Genomic DNA, 16448 nt, shown 5'->3' with positions numbered 1-16448 from the left:
TGTAATAATTGGCAAAGCCCAAAAAACGCATCAGCGCCTTCTGATTCTCAGGAAGCTCCCACTCAAGCACAGCGCGGACCTTCTCGGGGTCCATGCGAAAACCAGAAGCGGAGAGAAGAAACCCCAGAAATTGAATTTCTGGAACCGCAAACACACATTTTTCCAGTTTCGCATATAATTTATTCTCCCGCAGAATGAGCAAGACCTGACGTAAATGTTCCTTATGAGTTTTGAAATCAGGAGAAAAAATCAAAATGTCATCCAAATACACTAATACAAATTTTCCCATCAAATGATAAAAAATGCTGTTCACGAAATGCTGAAAAACGGCTGGGGCATTCATCAAACCAAAAGGCATAACCAAATTTTCAAAATGGCCCTCAGGGGTATTGAAGGCCGTCTTCCATTCGTCTCCTTCTCTGACCCTGACCAGGTTGTATGCCCCTCTTAGATCTAATTTGGAAAAGACTTTAGCCCCAACAACCTGGTTAAACAGGTCCGGGATCAGAGGAAGCGGATAAGGGTCACGAATAGTGATACTGTTCAGCTCCCTGAAATCCAGACAAGGTCTTAAAGAACCATCTTTTTTCTTAACAAAGAAAAAACCAGCGGCAACAGGTGACTTCGAGGGTCGTATGTGTCCTTTTCTCAGACTCTCAGAGATATAAGCACGCATAGCGATCCTTTCAGGTTGGGAAAGATGGTATAAATGAGATTTAGGCAGCTTGGCGCCTGGGATGAGATTAATAGGGCAATCGTACTCCCGGTGCGGGGGCAAATCCTGAACTCCACTCTCAGAGAAGACATCCGAAAATTCAGAGAGAAAAGATGGTACAGTCTTAGTAGCAACCTCAGAAACAGATGTCGTGAGGCAATTCTCTCTGCAAAAGTCACTCCAACCATTTATTTGCCTCGCTTGCCAATCAATAGTGGGATTATGTTTCGTGAGCCAGGGTAGCCCCAACACTAGAGGAGTAGGCAAACCGCTAAGGACGAAACATGACACATCCTCAACATGAGCATCACTCACAATTAAACGGATATTGTGAACTATGCCCTTTAATGATTTCTGAGAAAGTGGAGCGGAATCAATAGAAAAAACAGGAATATCCTTTCCCAAAGTGCACACCTGGAAACCATGAGTTATTGCAAATTGATTATCAATGAGATTGACCGCTGCTCCACTATCCACAAAAATCTCACAAAAAATGCTCTTGCTCTCTAGCGCCACCCTAGCAGGCAGGACAAAACGGGAACTACAAGCAAACAGAAAACCTTCAATTTCCGCCTCAACCCTGCCAATAGTAACAGACGGAACATTTTTAAAAGATTTTTTTCTCTTTGTTTCTTTATTACTCCCAGAGAACTGCCTGAATCTCCTAGAGGGGCAGACATTTGCCAAATGATTTATACCTCCACAACAAAAACAAACCCTCCCATGCGGGCTGAATCTTCTATTGTCAGAAGCAATCAACCCCAGCTGCATGGGCTCCTGCTCAGAAGGGGCTGACAGCGACTGAGACCCCTGCGCACAGAATGGGACCGCTGCAGTGTCCTGGGACTGAGTATGACAGGAAGGAGAGATCTCTCCTCTCTCTCTAAGACGCCTGTCAATACGAACGGCCTGAGACATAGCAGAGTCCAAGGAAATAGGCCTTTCATGAAAGGAAAATGCATCTTTCAATCCCTCTGAAAGACCATGGCACAATTGACTTCGGAGTGCAGCATCATTCCAACCAGTATCAGCTGCCCATCTCCGAAATTCTGAGCAGTATATCTCTGCGGATTGTTTACCCTGGCATAATAGACGTAGTCTAGACTCAGCCAGAGCAACACGATCCGGATCATCATATATCTGACCCAGGGCTAAAAAGAATTCATCCACTGAACGGAGAGGCCGTGCCCCCTCCGGCAGCGAGAAGGCCCAGGACTGAGCGTTACCCCTGAGCAGCGATATAATGATCCCCACCCTCCGTTCCTCATCACCAGAGGAATGGGGAAGAAGGCGAAAATGGAGTTTGCAAGCCTCTCTAAAACACACAAAATTCTCACTACCCCCGGAGAACGTATCCGGGAGCGAGATCTTAGGCTCAGAACAAACTCCATGAACGCCAGCTGAACCGGTCACTTGAAGCTGAGAAAAAGTCCTGCGGAGATCAGCTACCTCCAATGAAAGACCCTGAAGGCGTTCAGCCAAAAGTGAAACCGGATCCATGCTTGAGACGGTTTTGGCGGCTTATAATGTCACGGATGGTGTACAGAAAACAAGACAAAGCAATATGCATATATGACTCACTGGATCCAAAGCTAAGGAACCAAAAGGGAGACCCCTGCACAAGACCTGAGATTTTCCCTGGCTGCTCAGCCTATGCAAAGATCCCAGAGGTGGATGGTTGCATATCCACGTACCTCGACTGTATAACCCCTGAACCCCCTACAATAGTGAGGGGACACGACTACCGGCTCCCTACACCAGACACGGAGGGAGTCAGGGTCATCTGGGATCCAGCAAACAGAAAATAACAGATAAATGTTCAGCACTTAACTTTGTAGCAGACTGCAAAACAGGACCAGCATGCACACACACTCCGGGAAGTAGTATAAGCCGCCCAGTGATGCATTATGGGGTGGAATTTAAAGGGATGCAATCAGTCCAACTACATGACAGGTGAGAGAGGCTAACGAGATGAGGAACTGAACATCACAACAAAGAAACTCAAGGAGGAGGTTCTGAAAGGTTTCTGTCAGAGCTTCTCAGCTGTCTGGTTGTGACAGTGACTTCCCCCAATTTTTCTTTAAACCCGAAAAAAAAAGTAAAATTCTATTATATTCATCACTATAAGCAATTCCAAATCCGTATTTGCCAAAAACAATAATATATCATCCGTAAACATTATTTTCTCCCTTACATTACCATATTGAAAATCCTTAATAGTTTCAGTCTCTGTAATAATAATCGCTACTGGTTCTATTGCTATTGCAAAGAGCAACGGGGATAGGGAACGCCATATGGATTTTGGAAGGCAGATTTTGCTGAACTGGTTTTTAGATGCCATGTCCCATTTGAAGCCTCCCTGATCGATCCTTACAGTAGAAACTCCCAAAAAGTGACCCCATTTTGTCAACTAGGGAATAAGGTGCCAGTTTTATTGGTACTATTCTGGGGTACATATGATTTTTAAATGCTCTATATTATGTTTTTTGTGAGACAAGGTAACAAAAAAAGCTCTGTTTTGGCACGGTTTTTATTTTTTACATTCATCTAACAGGGTAGATCATGTGCTATTTTTATAGAGCACGTTGTTACGGACGCAATGATATCAAATATGTCTACTTTCTTTGTTTCAGTTTTACATAATAAAGCATTTTTGAAAAAAAAATTATGTTTTTGTGTTTCCATTTTCTGAACGCCATATTTATTTATTTTTTCTGCTGATCATCTTGTGCAGGGGCTTGTTTTTTGAAGGAAGAGTTGACGTTTTTATTGGTACCATTTTTGGGTACACATGGTTTTTTGATCATTCATTATTACACTTTATGGAGCAAGGTGACAAAACAATTGGTTGTTTTAGCACAGTATTTTTATATTTTTTTGAGCGATTTTCTTATGTAGGGGCTCATTGTTTGCGGGAGGTGGTGATGGTTTGATTTCTACACTATTTTGTGGGACATACGCCTTTTTGATTACTTGGAGTTGCACTTTTTGTGATGTAAGGTGAAAAAAATGGCTTTTTTGACAGTTTTTTTTTATGGTGTTTATCGGATGGGGTGGATCATGTCATATATTTATAGAGCCGGTCGTTACGGACGCAGTAATATCAAATATGTATTTTTTTTCTTCTATTTTTAACATTTTTTTTAATTACTTAATTGTTTTTTTGTTTTTTTAGTTTTTTTTAAGCACTTTTTTTTATTTTACACTTTGCGTCCCCTATAAAAGGTCATACAAGACCTCTGGGGGACATTTAACTTCATTTTATTTTTTTTCACTATTGATTTCTCCTGTAACTGGAGCTGACATAGTAGCCCCAGTTACAGGGGAAATACACCCCCAGAGAGGCTGTACAGCACTAAACTGTGCTGTACAGCCTCAGTGCAGGGCTTATCGAGGTCTATGGAAGACCCGAGAGCTCCTGCACTCTCCGGGCCCTGCGATCACATGACCAGGAACGTAGGAACAGGAAGTGCGATTTAGAAGGCAGGGACACCTAGGAATGGTCCTTGCCTTCTCTCTGGGTTGCCCTGCTGTCATTGACAGCGGGCCCCCCGCTCGGCAGCTGCACGATTAGCGTGCAGTTGCCATCTCTGAATGGACGTTCCAGAATGTCCATTCAGAGATAAACAACCACCCATAGGACGTTTATATTCTATGGGCGGACGTGAAGTGGTTAACTTTCCTATATTCCTCTTCCCAATTTCTCAGGTTTATCTGGTGAGGGGCATCTTCTACACAGGACTCTTTAGCCTTTTTTCATTTCTGTTCTGCAAAGTGCGTTTTATTTTTTACTTGTTTTTTCCAATTGCTTACTTGTTTATATAATAAACCTCTCAAGAACGATTTTGCCGCATCCCAGACAACCTGTTTATTGGCTGATCATCTATTTACAGAAAAAAAGAACCTCAATTCTTCCTTAAAGGGGTTATCCCACTTCGCCTTGTCATACTTACCTGCTGCCAGCGCGCCGTTCACTTTCTGGATTCTGGCTGGGGGCGGGCTTCATCTTGATTAAAGTCTTCTCCCGGCCGGGCCGCGCGCTGGACTGAATGCACACGCCGCCGCGCATGCGCCATGGTGACTTATTCCTGGCCAGTATAGTACAGATTTGGCGTGCGTGTTCACGGCCCTGTACTATTCTGGCCAGGAAAAGTCACCATTGCGCATGTGCGGTGGCGTGCGCGTTCAGGACAGCGAGCGGCCTGGCCGAGGGAAAAGAAGGAGTCTTCTGCGCAAGCGCGGCCACCGGGATTCCGGAGAAGAGCGGTGGCCATAACCAGGGGAGACCGAAGGACAACAATGAGGTAAGTGGGGATGAATTTTATCCTAAACGGTGGGAATTTGTTAATCAAATATATTAACAAAAATGATCACTGTCAAATCATTAACAGATTTAACAGTGATCATTATGATGGGATAACCCCTTTAATACCTCCCTGCCCTTTAAACAAATTCAAACCAATGAGGGTTACATCTGAACATCATAGGATCTTGTTTAATCGAGGGCCGAATCTCCATTATAACTGCACAATCATCTGTCATAACCATGGGTACATATTTTATAGATGTTATATTTCTATCTAGCAATTCCCTATTACCCAATACCATGTCAATCCTTGACCATGTTTGATGCGTCTTTGAGTAACAGGAAAAAACCTCAGATATGAGCTTATCTAATAGGATTTAGTTCAGGATTAGTAGTAGTAGATTAGTGTCACAAGTCACTCATTACACAAGAAAAGGAGTAATCCACCATTCAACAGTTCAATCCACAGGTCAACTTGTAGGATACGGGGGGTTAGGAGGTGTCCTCAATATTAGAGTATTGGTAGCTTATAGTTAGTTTGGGGGTTCTGAATAAGTCAGTGCCATACCAGTCCTATAGGTAGGTTCCACTCAGAAGCACATCTTCACTCTCACACCTCCCAAATATTACCTCCACCTTCTTCTCCACCTAAGGATTTTCTTTTGGCTTTCACCTCAGAGAACTTGCACTCCTTTGCAGCAGATCAGCGCTGTCAGCCCGCTCTCACTTTCCCCCCCAGGCCCGGGAGTTACCAAGTTACTGAGACAGAAGCGCTTCTCCTCCAGACAACTCCATTAAGGCTGCCACTAGGGGACCACGATCCATCGGGCAAAGCAGGGATCACTGCGCTGAATATCATGGCCAGCGTCTCCCCCAGCCACTTCTCCCGGTGTCCCCCACGTGGGACGCCAGCTCCAGATCAAGCGGTGAGGGCGGAGCTCAGCTTCTGACGTCCGACACCCCCATGCCTGAGATTCCGCCAACATGAAGGCCTTGCTGGTAACAGGTTACCTGTATGTAATTTCTCGAATCGCAGATGTATATCACAGTCTAACAAGCAGTAGGCATTTTATACGGCTCAGCAGGGTGGGTGATCTTATATATACGGCTCTATATATAGATATAGGCCATGCACGTCATATAACGATACATGTGGTGTCAGTGGTGAGCATTACTGTAAATGTAAATGCAATCTTGTTACTCTGTGTAAACACATCGTAAGTTGACGTCTGGAAATGTATCGCTATTACATACTATATGTGGAGCATAACACGCTGGGGGAGACCCTTTATTGGTGAAGTTGAATGTTGCAATAACTTCAGGCTACCTCATTTCAAGTAAGTGGAGGCCGGGACAACATGGATAAACTATCGAAGGGCATTCCTATTACTTAGGATTTCCCTTTATCTATTTATCTATTTCCCATGCAAAGGCACGATGGGAGTCAAATTTAGAAGAAACATAATCCAGTTTACTTATAAAAACTGCAGCATTTACCAGTTAAACCCAATTTTTCTTGATTACAGGGGTTGTGGGATTACAACAATTTATCCCCTATCCACAGAGTGCTAGGGGCCCTGCCAATGACAGAAACAGGAGCCCGTGTTCCCTCGTTTGTATGGAGCAGCAGACATGCACGTGCATTTGCTGCTCCATTCAACACTTTGGGACTATTACAGACAGATGAATACAAGTGCTCAGCTATCTCCGGCAGCCCCTTTGGAGTGGAATGGAGCGGTAGCTTGTACACTCGTCCAGCGCTGCATTCAAACAAGGAACATGGACCCCCCAATGACCCCCACTCACTTAACCCCTATCCTGTGCAGTCCATTAGAGCTGAAAATTACTCCAGTCAAACAGGACAACCCTGGTCCCTGTTCGGTGGGACCCCCACTGACCAGACACTTATCCCCTATCCTATTGATAAGGGGTTACGTTGTTGTAATGGGACAACCCCTTTAAGAATGATTACTGCACCATGTACACAGTTAGGCCTCATGCACATGACCATATGTGTTTTGCAGTCTGTAAATGTGCCCTGAACTATCTCATTCCGCACAATGGACATGAATAGGACATATTCTATTTTTTTTGCTGGACAGACATATGGCTGCGAGGATGCGGACAGCACATGGATAACATCTGTGTGCTGTCCGCATTTCTTGCAGCCCCATAGATATGAATGTCTCTGCATGAGATCCGCAAAAATGCAGATTAGATGCGGACTAAAAATATGGTATGTGCATGAGGCCTTAATCAGGAGTATCCGGGTTTGCCCTTTAATGCGACTATGCATTTTATTTGTTACAATTAGTGTTGAGCGAACTTGCGATTAGCAACTTCGGATTATCTAAGAATTCCGTAATGGATTCCGTTACCACGGACCATAATGGAATCCTTTAAGAGGCATTCCGTATGGCCATCTATTATGATGGAAAGCAATACGGAATGCCTCTTATAAGATTCCATTATGGTTCGTGGTAACGGAATCCATTACAGAATTCTTAGATAACTCCAACACCTAACTTGCAAATCGCAAGTTCGCTCAACACTAGTTACAATATGTACCCAAATCTCTTCCCTACCACCTTTGCCAGATTCATCTTCAGTGCATATTGGAAGTCATTCTGGCTTTTTTCTCTTGCAGACTTGTTACTGATTATTTGTTACTGGAAGGCGATTGGCGATAAGTATTTTGTGACGCATCATGTGGCAGCCCCGTATGCTTACTACTGTGTACTGGTGAGTGCCATATTAACCTATACTGAAGTAGTACCAGCAGACAAGTTGGAAAGATTGGCCACAAATGAACTTTCAAGGCACAACAGTCTAATCTGATAAGAGATCTCCATTACTTCCGATGGTCTAATGCCATGTAATAACTTTAATCCTAATTAGTTTCTCAAAGGATTAAAACACTTAGTAAATCTGCGTGTTTTGCAACAACCAATTTTGGAGTCAATGGAGACTTTATAAGTTAAAGGGGTTGTCTCACTTTATGGCATTTATCATGTAGTGTATTGTCCATTTTGCCTCATTTACTGGCTAGATTCATTTTTCCATTACATTAACCACCTTCCGACCGCCTAACGCAGTGATGCGTCCTGCGGGCGGCCGGGTTATTCCTCCTTGACGCGCTGGCAAGTCATCTCGCGAGACGCGAGATTTCCTGTGAAGGCGTGCTCACAGGAGCGCGTGTTCACAGGATCGCAAGTTAAACGAGTTGATCTACAGCCTGCCAGCGGCGATCATTCGCTGGCAGGCTGTAGATGCGATTTTTTTAACCCTAAAAAAGTATATTAGACGCTGTTTTGTTAACAGCGTCTAATATACCTGCTACCTGGTCCTCTGGTGGTCCCTTTTCCTTGGATCGACCACCAGAGGACACAGGCAGCTCTGTAAGTAGCACCAATCACCACACCACACTACACCCCCCCCCCCCCCCGTCGTTTATTAACCCCTTATTAACCCCTGATCACCCCATATAGACTCCCTGATCACCCCCCTGTCATTGATCACCCCCCTGTCAGGCTCCGTTCAGACGTCCGTATGCGTTTTGCGGATCCGCGGAAGATCAGCAAAACACGGACACCGGCAATGTGCTTTCCGCATTTTGTGGATCCGCACATGGCCAGAACTATATAGAAAATGCCTTTTCTGGTCCGCAATTGCGGACAACAATAGGACATGTTCTATAGGCTCTACAAAAAACGCAGTGTTCGCCCGATCAGGCCTGATCTTGTGCACACACTTGCATTCAGTCCGCCCCACCGCAGTGACAGAATTATTTTTTTTCTGATCACTGCAAAAACACTGTAAAATCGCTGCGGCGCTATAAAGATCACTTTTGAAGGGCATGGCGAGTTCATAGAAGATTTTTTTTTTGCCACAGTTTAGCAGAAATTGATTTTTGTTTTTTCTTACAAAGTCTCATATTCCACTAACTTGTGACAAAAAATATAATCTTACATGAACTCACCATACCCCTCACGGAATCCAAATGCGTAAAAATGCCCTGTGAAATCCTAAAGGTACTCATTGGAATTTGGGCCCCTTGGCTGCAAAAAAGTGTCACACATCTGGTATCGCTGTACTCAGGAGAAGTAGGGCAATGTGTTTTGGGGTCTATTTTTACATATACCCATGCTGGGTGAGAGAAATATCTCAGTAAATTGACAACTTTGTATAAAAAAATGTTTGATATTTCTCTCACCCAGCATGGGTATATGTAAAAATACACCCCAAAACACATTGCCCTACTTCTCCTGCGTACGGCGATACCACATGTGTGACACTTTTTTGCAGCCTAGGTGCGCAAAGGGCCCAAATTCCAATGAGTACCTTTTAGAAGCATTTTTAGACATTTGGATTCCAGACTTCTTCTCATGCTTTAGGGCCCCTAAAATGCCAGGGCAGTATAAATACCCCACATTTTTGTCACAAGTTAGTGGAATATGAGACTTTGTAAGAAAAAAAAAAAAAACATTTTCCGCTAACTTGTGCCAAAAAAAAAAAAACTTCTATGAACTCGCCATGCCCCTCACAGAATACCTTGGGGTGTCTTCTTTCCAAAATGGGGTCTTATGTGGGGTACTTATACTGCCCTGGCATTTTAGGGGCCCTAAAGCGTAAGAAGTAGTTTGAAATCCAAATGCCTAAAAATGCCCTCCTAAAAGGTACTCATTGGAATTTGGGCCCCTTTGCGCATCTTGGCTGCAAAAAAGTGTCACACATGTGGTATCGCCGAGTGAGAGAAATATCTCTGTAAAATGACAACTTTGTATAAAAAATGGGAAAAGTTGTCTTTTACAGAGATATTTATCTCACCCAGCATGGGTATATGTAAAAATACACCCCAAAACACATTGCTCTACTTCTCCTGAGTACGGCGATACCACATGTGTGACACTTTTTTGCAGTCTAGGTGCACAAAGGGGCATACATTCCAAAGAGCACCTTTTAGGAGGGCATTTTTAGGCATTTGGATTCCAAACTACTTTTCACGCTTTATGGCCCCTAAAATGCCAGGGCAGTATAAATACCCCACAAGTGACCCCATTTTGGAAAGAAGACACCCCAAGGTATTTTGTCAGGGGCATGGTCACAAGTTAGTGGAATATGAGACTTTGTAAGAAAAAAAAAAAAAATTCCATTTCCGCTAACTTGTGACAAAAAATAAAAACTTCCATGAACTCACTATGCCCATCAGCGAATACCTTAGGGTGTCTACTTTCCGAAATGGGGTCATTTGTGGGGTGTTTCTACTGTCTGGGCATTGTTGAACCTCAGGAAACGTGACAGGTGCTCAGAAAGTCAAAGTGCGTAAATTAATTTTTTTGCACCATAGTTTGTAAACGCTATAACTTTTACCCAAACCTATAAATTACACTTATTGCTCTTTTTTATATCAAAGACATGTAGAACAATAAATTTTGAAAAAAATATATAAAAATTGAGTTTTATTTGAAAAATTTTACAACAGAAAATGAAAAATGTCATTTTTTTGCAAACATTTTGGTCAATTTTGATTAATATCAAAAAAAGCAAAAATGTCAGCAGAAATGAAATACCACCAAATGAAAGCTCTATTAGTGAGAAGAAAAGGAGGTAAAATTCATTTGGGTGGTAAGTTGTATGACCGAGCGATAAACCGTGAAAGTAGTGTAGTGCAGAATTGTAAAAAGTGGTCTGGTCATTAAGGTGGTTTAAGCTAGGGGGGCTGAAGTGGTTAAACATTACTCATATCCAGGGGTTACGACCACCTTGCAACCCAGCAGCAGTGGTCGTGCTTGCACACTACAGGAAAAAGTGCTGGCTTGGGCAATGGGAGTGTGCATAGTCTAGCACTTTTTCCTATAGTGTGCAGGCATGACCACCACTGCTGGATTGCAGGGTGGTCATAACCCCTGGATACGAGCAGTGCATAATCTGATGGAAAAATTAATCAAGCCAGCAAAGGAGGCAATCTGGACAATCACAATACATCAGAAAGTTCATTGTATTAACTTTCTCTACATGATAAATGCTATTTGCTGAAGTGAGACAACACCTTTCATTTCTAAATAATGCTCGACTACAAAAAATAAAAAAGTTTAAAATAAAAGCACTTGCTTCTTGAAGCTGATTCTTGGTCAATCTCTTATGTACATGGCTTGAGTGATATTCCCTGCTGCCAGGTAGGTCCCACAGTGACTTACATAGCGGGACCTGCTGGCAGTGAAGGAACTCTGTATGTTTGCATGGAATGCTGAAAATTTATCTCTGTTCTCTATACAGTAAATGAATACAGGTAGGCCTACATGAGCATAGCGTATCTCACTGCATGCTTTATTAGCTTGTGAAATGGTGTACAATATTGTCAAATATTGGTTATTGTATTTTATTTTATAGGGGCCAAGGAGGTATATACAGTAATATATATAGTTATTGTCTCAAATATTGTATCATAAAATACTGATCTACAGTGGTTGAGCTGTAAAACAACATGCATACATGTGTATAAGTCAGCTGGATACATAAAGAATAAATCAAGCCCATAGATTATTAACAGGATTAGTTAGTAATAGATCTAGGGACAAAACGCCATCTCGCACAATTGATTTAAAGAGGACCCAGCACCTCTCCTGACATGGGTGTTTTAGCAACTACCTGCATTCCCCATGTAATGAAAATTCTGGAGCATCTATTCTTATCACTCTGAGTTGTACTGTCCCTGTATTATTCCTGCTAGAAGTTATGAATTAATTACTGGCAGTTTGTAATGAAGGTCCATATGGGTGTTACCAGTTGGGGTGTGTCCTTCTACAGTCTGACACTATCCAGTCAGTGCTACCAGTGTCAGACTGTGCAGGGACACCCCCCAACTGGTAGCACCATCTAGACCTTTATTGCAGACTGTTAGTAATTCATTCATAGCTTCGAGAAGGAATAATAAAGTAAAGGCACAACAGAGTCAAAAGAATAGATGCTCCAGAATAGTTAATACATGGGGAATGCAAGTGGTTAATAAAACAGTCAAGAGAGGCGACAGGTCAATTTTAATGATAATTCCTTCTTTGATACTTATTGCTAGACATTGGCTTACAACTTTGTGGTTAAGTGAAGACAAAACTTTGTAGCAATCTAAAAAAAAAAAAAAAAGAAGTGCGAGTATTCTAAACATAGAAGGATAACAAGTATAGGATAATCAGTACTTCGCACATATACGACCCCAGCACATCGCCTTTTCCTTTTGTTTTATATCCACATCCCAGGACTGCAGAATCTTTTCAGGGATTAGATGTTGTCTCCTGCTTGCGTATAACGCTGCCCCCCACACCTACGCCGCACATGAGCGTTGTACCAGTCAGCACTGCTACATATGGAGCAGCAGAGAAGCAGAATCTGCAGGATACAGCATTTTCTTTTATTGACTGACTGCGAAGGAACTAATGCCCATTATGTGAAATATTCTTTGTAATTATGTCTTATATTAGACAAGAAGAGCGCAAGTCATTATCCAGACTGAGCCCATTGTCTGGAGAAAACTCCTCCTGTCATTCATTCCTATAGGGGATTACAATATATCATCACCCTGATCGTAAAGCCTAATCGACCCATCTCCAAGCCGTACGTCAGCTGATGAGCAGATGCAATGAAGATGCCTACAGGTGCAGATTAGCTGTAACCTTGCCAGAAAGCGCTGTCCTATCGATCCGTTTTCTCACCTGTAGGGCATTCGCAGTGAAACTCGTTGATTTTATCGATGCATCGGCCATTGTGTTGGCAGGGGCTGCTGGCACATTAGTCTGTATTGATCTCGCAGAACTTCCCTTCATAACCTAACAAATGAAAGGGTAAGAGTTCAACAACTTAACAATACCAGAACAAGGGGGTGCATGCTGCCAATCATCCTATAACCCCAGATGGGCGCACCTGGCATACAGATACACTGGAACCTTCCAATCTGGTCCAGACAAGTGCCATCGTTCTGACAGGGGTTGGACAGACACTCATTAATGTCAGTCTGGCAGCGAGGTCCTGTGTAGCCCGGGAGGCAGTTGCACTGGAAAGAGCCCTGGGTGTTGATGCATTTTCCGCCATGCTCACAGGGGTTGGCACCTGTATATTGGAAAGAAGGGTTAATGTGACTTTCTATTAATGTTCAACGTTATGTTATTCATTAATTCAAAAGCTCCTCACCAAGAGAACATTCGTCCACATCATGGTTGCAGGCAGGCCCGGTGTAGCCGGAGGGGCAGGTGCAGATGGCCTTGCCGTTCACTGGGTTGGTGTCACAGTTGGAGCCTTCGTTGCAGGGGTTGCTAATACAAGCGTCATCCAGGTGACAAAGCAGACCTGTAACGCAAGAAAGGACGCACGCAAAAATAGGATTTTTTTGTGCTTACCTGTAATATCCTTTTCTTGCTGAGTTCATTGGGGGACACAGAAGACCATGAGTATGGCTGCTGCCACTAGGAGGCGACACTAAGCAAAAAAAGTGTTAGCTCCTCCTATCAGCTATATCCCTCCTGCAGACACTGAGTTAATCAGTTTGTACAAAAGCAGTAGGAGCAGCCAGGAGAAGCCAACAAAACACAATAAAAAAAGGAAGAAAACCGGAGATGGGTCATCATCAAGAACCAGAAGGACCCATCTAGTAGAATCAGCAATGTACATAGAGGGTGGAAGCTGTGTCCCCCAATGAACTCAGCGAGAAAAGGATTTTACATGTAAACACAAAAAATCTTATTTTCTCACTTGTATCATTTGGGGACACAGAAGACAATGGGACATTAAAGAGCAGTACCATGGGGAGGGAACAAGAACAGAACAAATCCAAGGCCAGTCATAAGGCCCCGCACAGAAATGTGGGGGAAAGACACACCAGGAACCCTGAAAAGGGACGGGAAGACCAATTCCCCGGAAGGCCAGCCAGAGAGCAGCTGAATACGCTGAATAGAAGAAGTGGAGAGCACACAGAATATCCAGAAGGTGGACAAGAATGAAGACAAGACAGTCACCAAAAGCAATGGAGCGATTGCGGAAAATGCAGGAGAGAAATACGTGGCCTGGATCCAAAGGAAGAAGACGAACTACAAATGGCGTCTGGATATCAAGGGCCAAAGAACTGCAGATGTGACAAAACTTGCCCCCCATGGAGGAAGAAGTAGGGATGCCCGAAGGCAAAGGCTCCACACACCATACCGGACTGCCAGAAGAGAAGAACATTCAAGCGGGACCATGACGAACAAGTCAGGGCTAAAGAACCTGGAAGTCAGGCATGAGAATGGCCCACCAGAAAAAAATCCAGAACAAGAGAGGAGAGAAGCAGTCTTATACTCCACTGAAGGCTGCCTGAACTGGCAGACCTAATCGGAAGCTGCAGACAGGAACCAGAGATAGGAAAAATATTGTGCCAGGAAGAGTGTGCACCCCGAATGCCACAAAGTCCCAGAAAAAAACTGGTAACAGAACCAACACCACCCGCGCAGGCACCACACAGCAGAAAGGGGGCAAACGAGAACCCAATGGCTATGAACACTGGCCGAGTAGGCAGTAACAGTATGTGGGGGGAGCGCAACAACTCGCCCTGCTGAAGGGGAGAAGCGGATGCGGCTTAGTAGAAAATCAGCACTTAGGGGTGACAACAAGGGCAGTACGACCGCTCGACCCGGTGAGTGGAGCCATGTAGACAACTCACATATGCAAACTCAACACGGAGGGAACGCTGATGCTGTCACCGTAGTAGATTGTATAGGCAATGCGGTACATTTAAAAGGGAACAAGGCGCTAAGCCAGCACTATAGAAACCGGTAGGTTACACCAGGTACAGAAAACTTACCAACGCCCAGCAGAAGTGAGCAAAACCCTCAGCCGCAGCGTGTCATGGCAGAACATAAGCAAAGTGCCCCCTGTGGAAGAAGGAAATGTAGACACAATCACAACTACAACTAGCGAGAAGGTACCATGCCTAGAAGGAGAAATGCTGTGTAGATACCGCCGGAATGCCAGGGCCGATACTCCAAATGGAGGAAGGGGATGAGGAGAAAACCATAAATGGAGTGTCTCCCACCCATGCAAAGACTGCCTCACAGGGGGGAGGCGATAGCAACAACTATGGCCTCTAGGGTCAGAGGAGAGACTCCACCTGAAAATAAGGACAACAGCAATAGCTACCAAGAATTGGTTCTAGCGCAACACTTCACCTGAGAAGGAGGAAACCGGCAATCAGAGCAGACGTTCCACCTACGCAAGGAGTGTGGACGCAGGGCGTGCCAATGACAATCCACCAAATGAAACTGCCCCTCACAGGGACTCAAGGCAAGAGGAAAGGTATGAGGTATACCAACGGCCTGTTAGAGCTACAGGCCAACCTGGAAGACCAAGACTTCCACATAGGCGCAGACACCAATCCAAACTAAGACTGCCTGAGGAAGGGGGTAGTGTGAAGCAGTCACAGTATCCAGCAATAGTGTCAAAACACCAGCTATGACGGGGGATAAGGCGATGGTAGGGACCGTGTCTAGCCAATATGACACCCATGGAACGGGATGCCATGCAACAAGGAACAAATGAGAGTAGTCGGGATAGACAATGTTGAAGCAATTACTCTACCCAAGAAAGAAGGATAACGTAATAGGAGGAACAGTTTTCAGTGGTAGTGGAATTACTCCGCTGATGGAAAGAGGGGAACCTAAAAGATGTACAGGGTCCCCTGGTAGTGCAAGCACTACTGGTTGTGCAACTACTCCGTCAATAGGGGGACGGTAATGCTACAGGATCTATAGCACGCAATTGTGGTGCAACTAATCCCCCAATGGAAGGGGGAAAGCCGACAGGACAGATGATATCTAGTATAAGAGTAATTACTCCGCCTGCAGAGGGGTTAATGCAACAGGACGTATGGTATCCGGTGGAAGTGCAATACTCTGCCTTAGAAAGGAGGGTAATGCGGCAGTCTGTCCAGGATCCAGTGATAGTGCAATTACTCTATAGAAGCAAGATAATGCTACAGGATCTACAGTATGCAACTGCGGTGCAACTAAACCACCTATATAAGGGGGAAAACCGACAGGACAGATGATATCCAGCATTAGTGCAATCACTCCGCCTGCGTAGGGAGCAATGCAACAGGACGTACAGGATCCAGTGGTAGTGCAATTACTCTATAGAAGGAGGGTAATGCTACATAATGTCCAGTACCCAGAGTAAGTGCAAATACTTCCACTACGGAAGGAGGGTAACGCTACCGGATTTACGGTATCCAGTGGTGGTATAAATATTCCGCCCATGGAAAGAGGGCAATGCTGCCGGACGTATAGGAACCAATGGGTTGTAAACACTCGCCGATAGAGGATTAGTCTGCCCATGGAAAGAGGATAATGGTACGGGCCGTACAGTACCCAGTGGAAGTGCCATTACACCACCTAAGGAAGGAGGGCAATG

General features: G+C 44.2%; 2 protein-coding genes across 2 annotated transcripts in view; both read right to left on the bottom strand.

Annotated features, from left to right (window-relative positions):
* The window catches only part of RAB19 (RAB19, member RAS oncogene family), a 122410-nt gene extending 109578 nt beyond the window's left edge, over positions 1 to 12832 (bottom strand). The window contains exon 1 of the mRNA XM_044271489.1: positions 12728 to 12832. The gene's annotated coding sequence lies outside the window, so the exon portion shown is untranslated. The remainder of the gene's footprint in view (positions 1 to 12727) is intronic.
* Positions 12700 to 16448, bottom strand: part of LOC122921490 (neurogenic locus notch homolog protein 1-like) — a 59739-nt gene continuing 55990 nt past the window's right edge. The window contains exons 15-17 of the mRNA XM_044271487.1: positions 13203 to 13358; positions 12936 to 13121; positions 12700 to 12841 (exon numbers count right to left, since the gene is read on the bottom strand). Of these exons, the coding sequence (XP_044127422.1) occupies positions 12804 to 12841; positions 12936 to 13121; positions 13203 to 13358 (380 nt within the window). The 3' untranslated portion in view covers positions 12700 to 12803. The remainder of the gene's footprint in view (positions 12842 to 12935; positions 13122 to 13202; positions 13359 to 16448) is intronic.

The sequence above is a fragment of the Bufo gargarizans genome, chromosome 11 (assembly GCF_014858855.1).
Source record: "Bufo gargarizans isolate SCDJY-AF-19 chromosome 11, ASM1485885v1, whole genome shotgun sequence".
Classification (NCBI taxonomy): Eukaryota; Metazoa; Chordata; class Amphibia; order Anura; family Bufonidae; genus Bufo; species Bufo gargarizans.
This window is presented reverse-complemented; position numbering and strand designations above follow the sequence as displayed.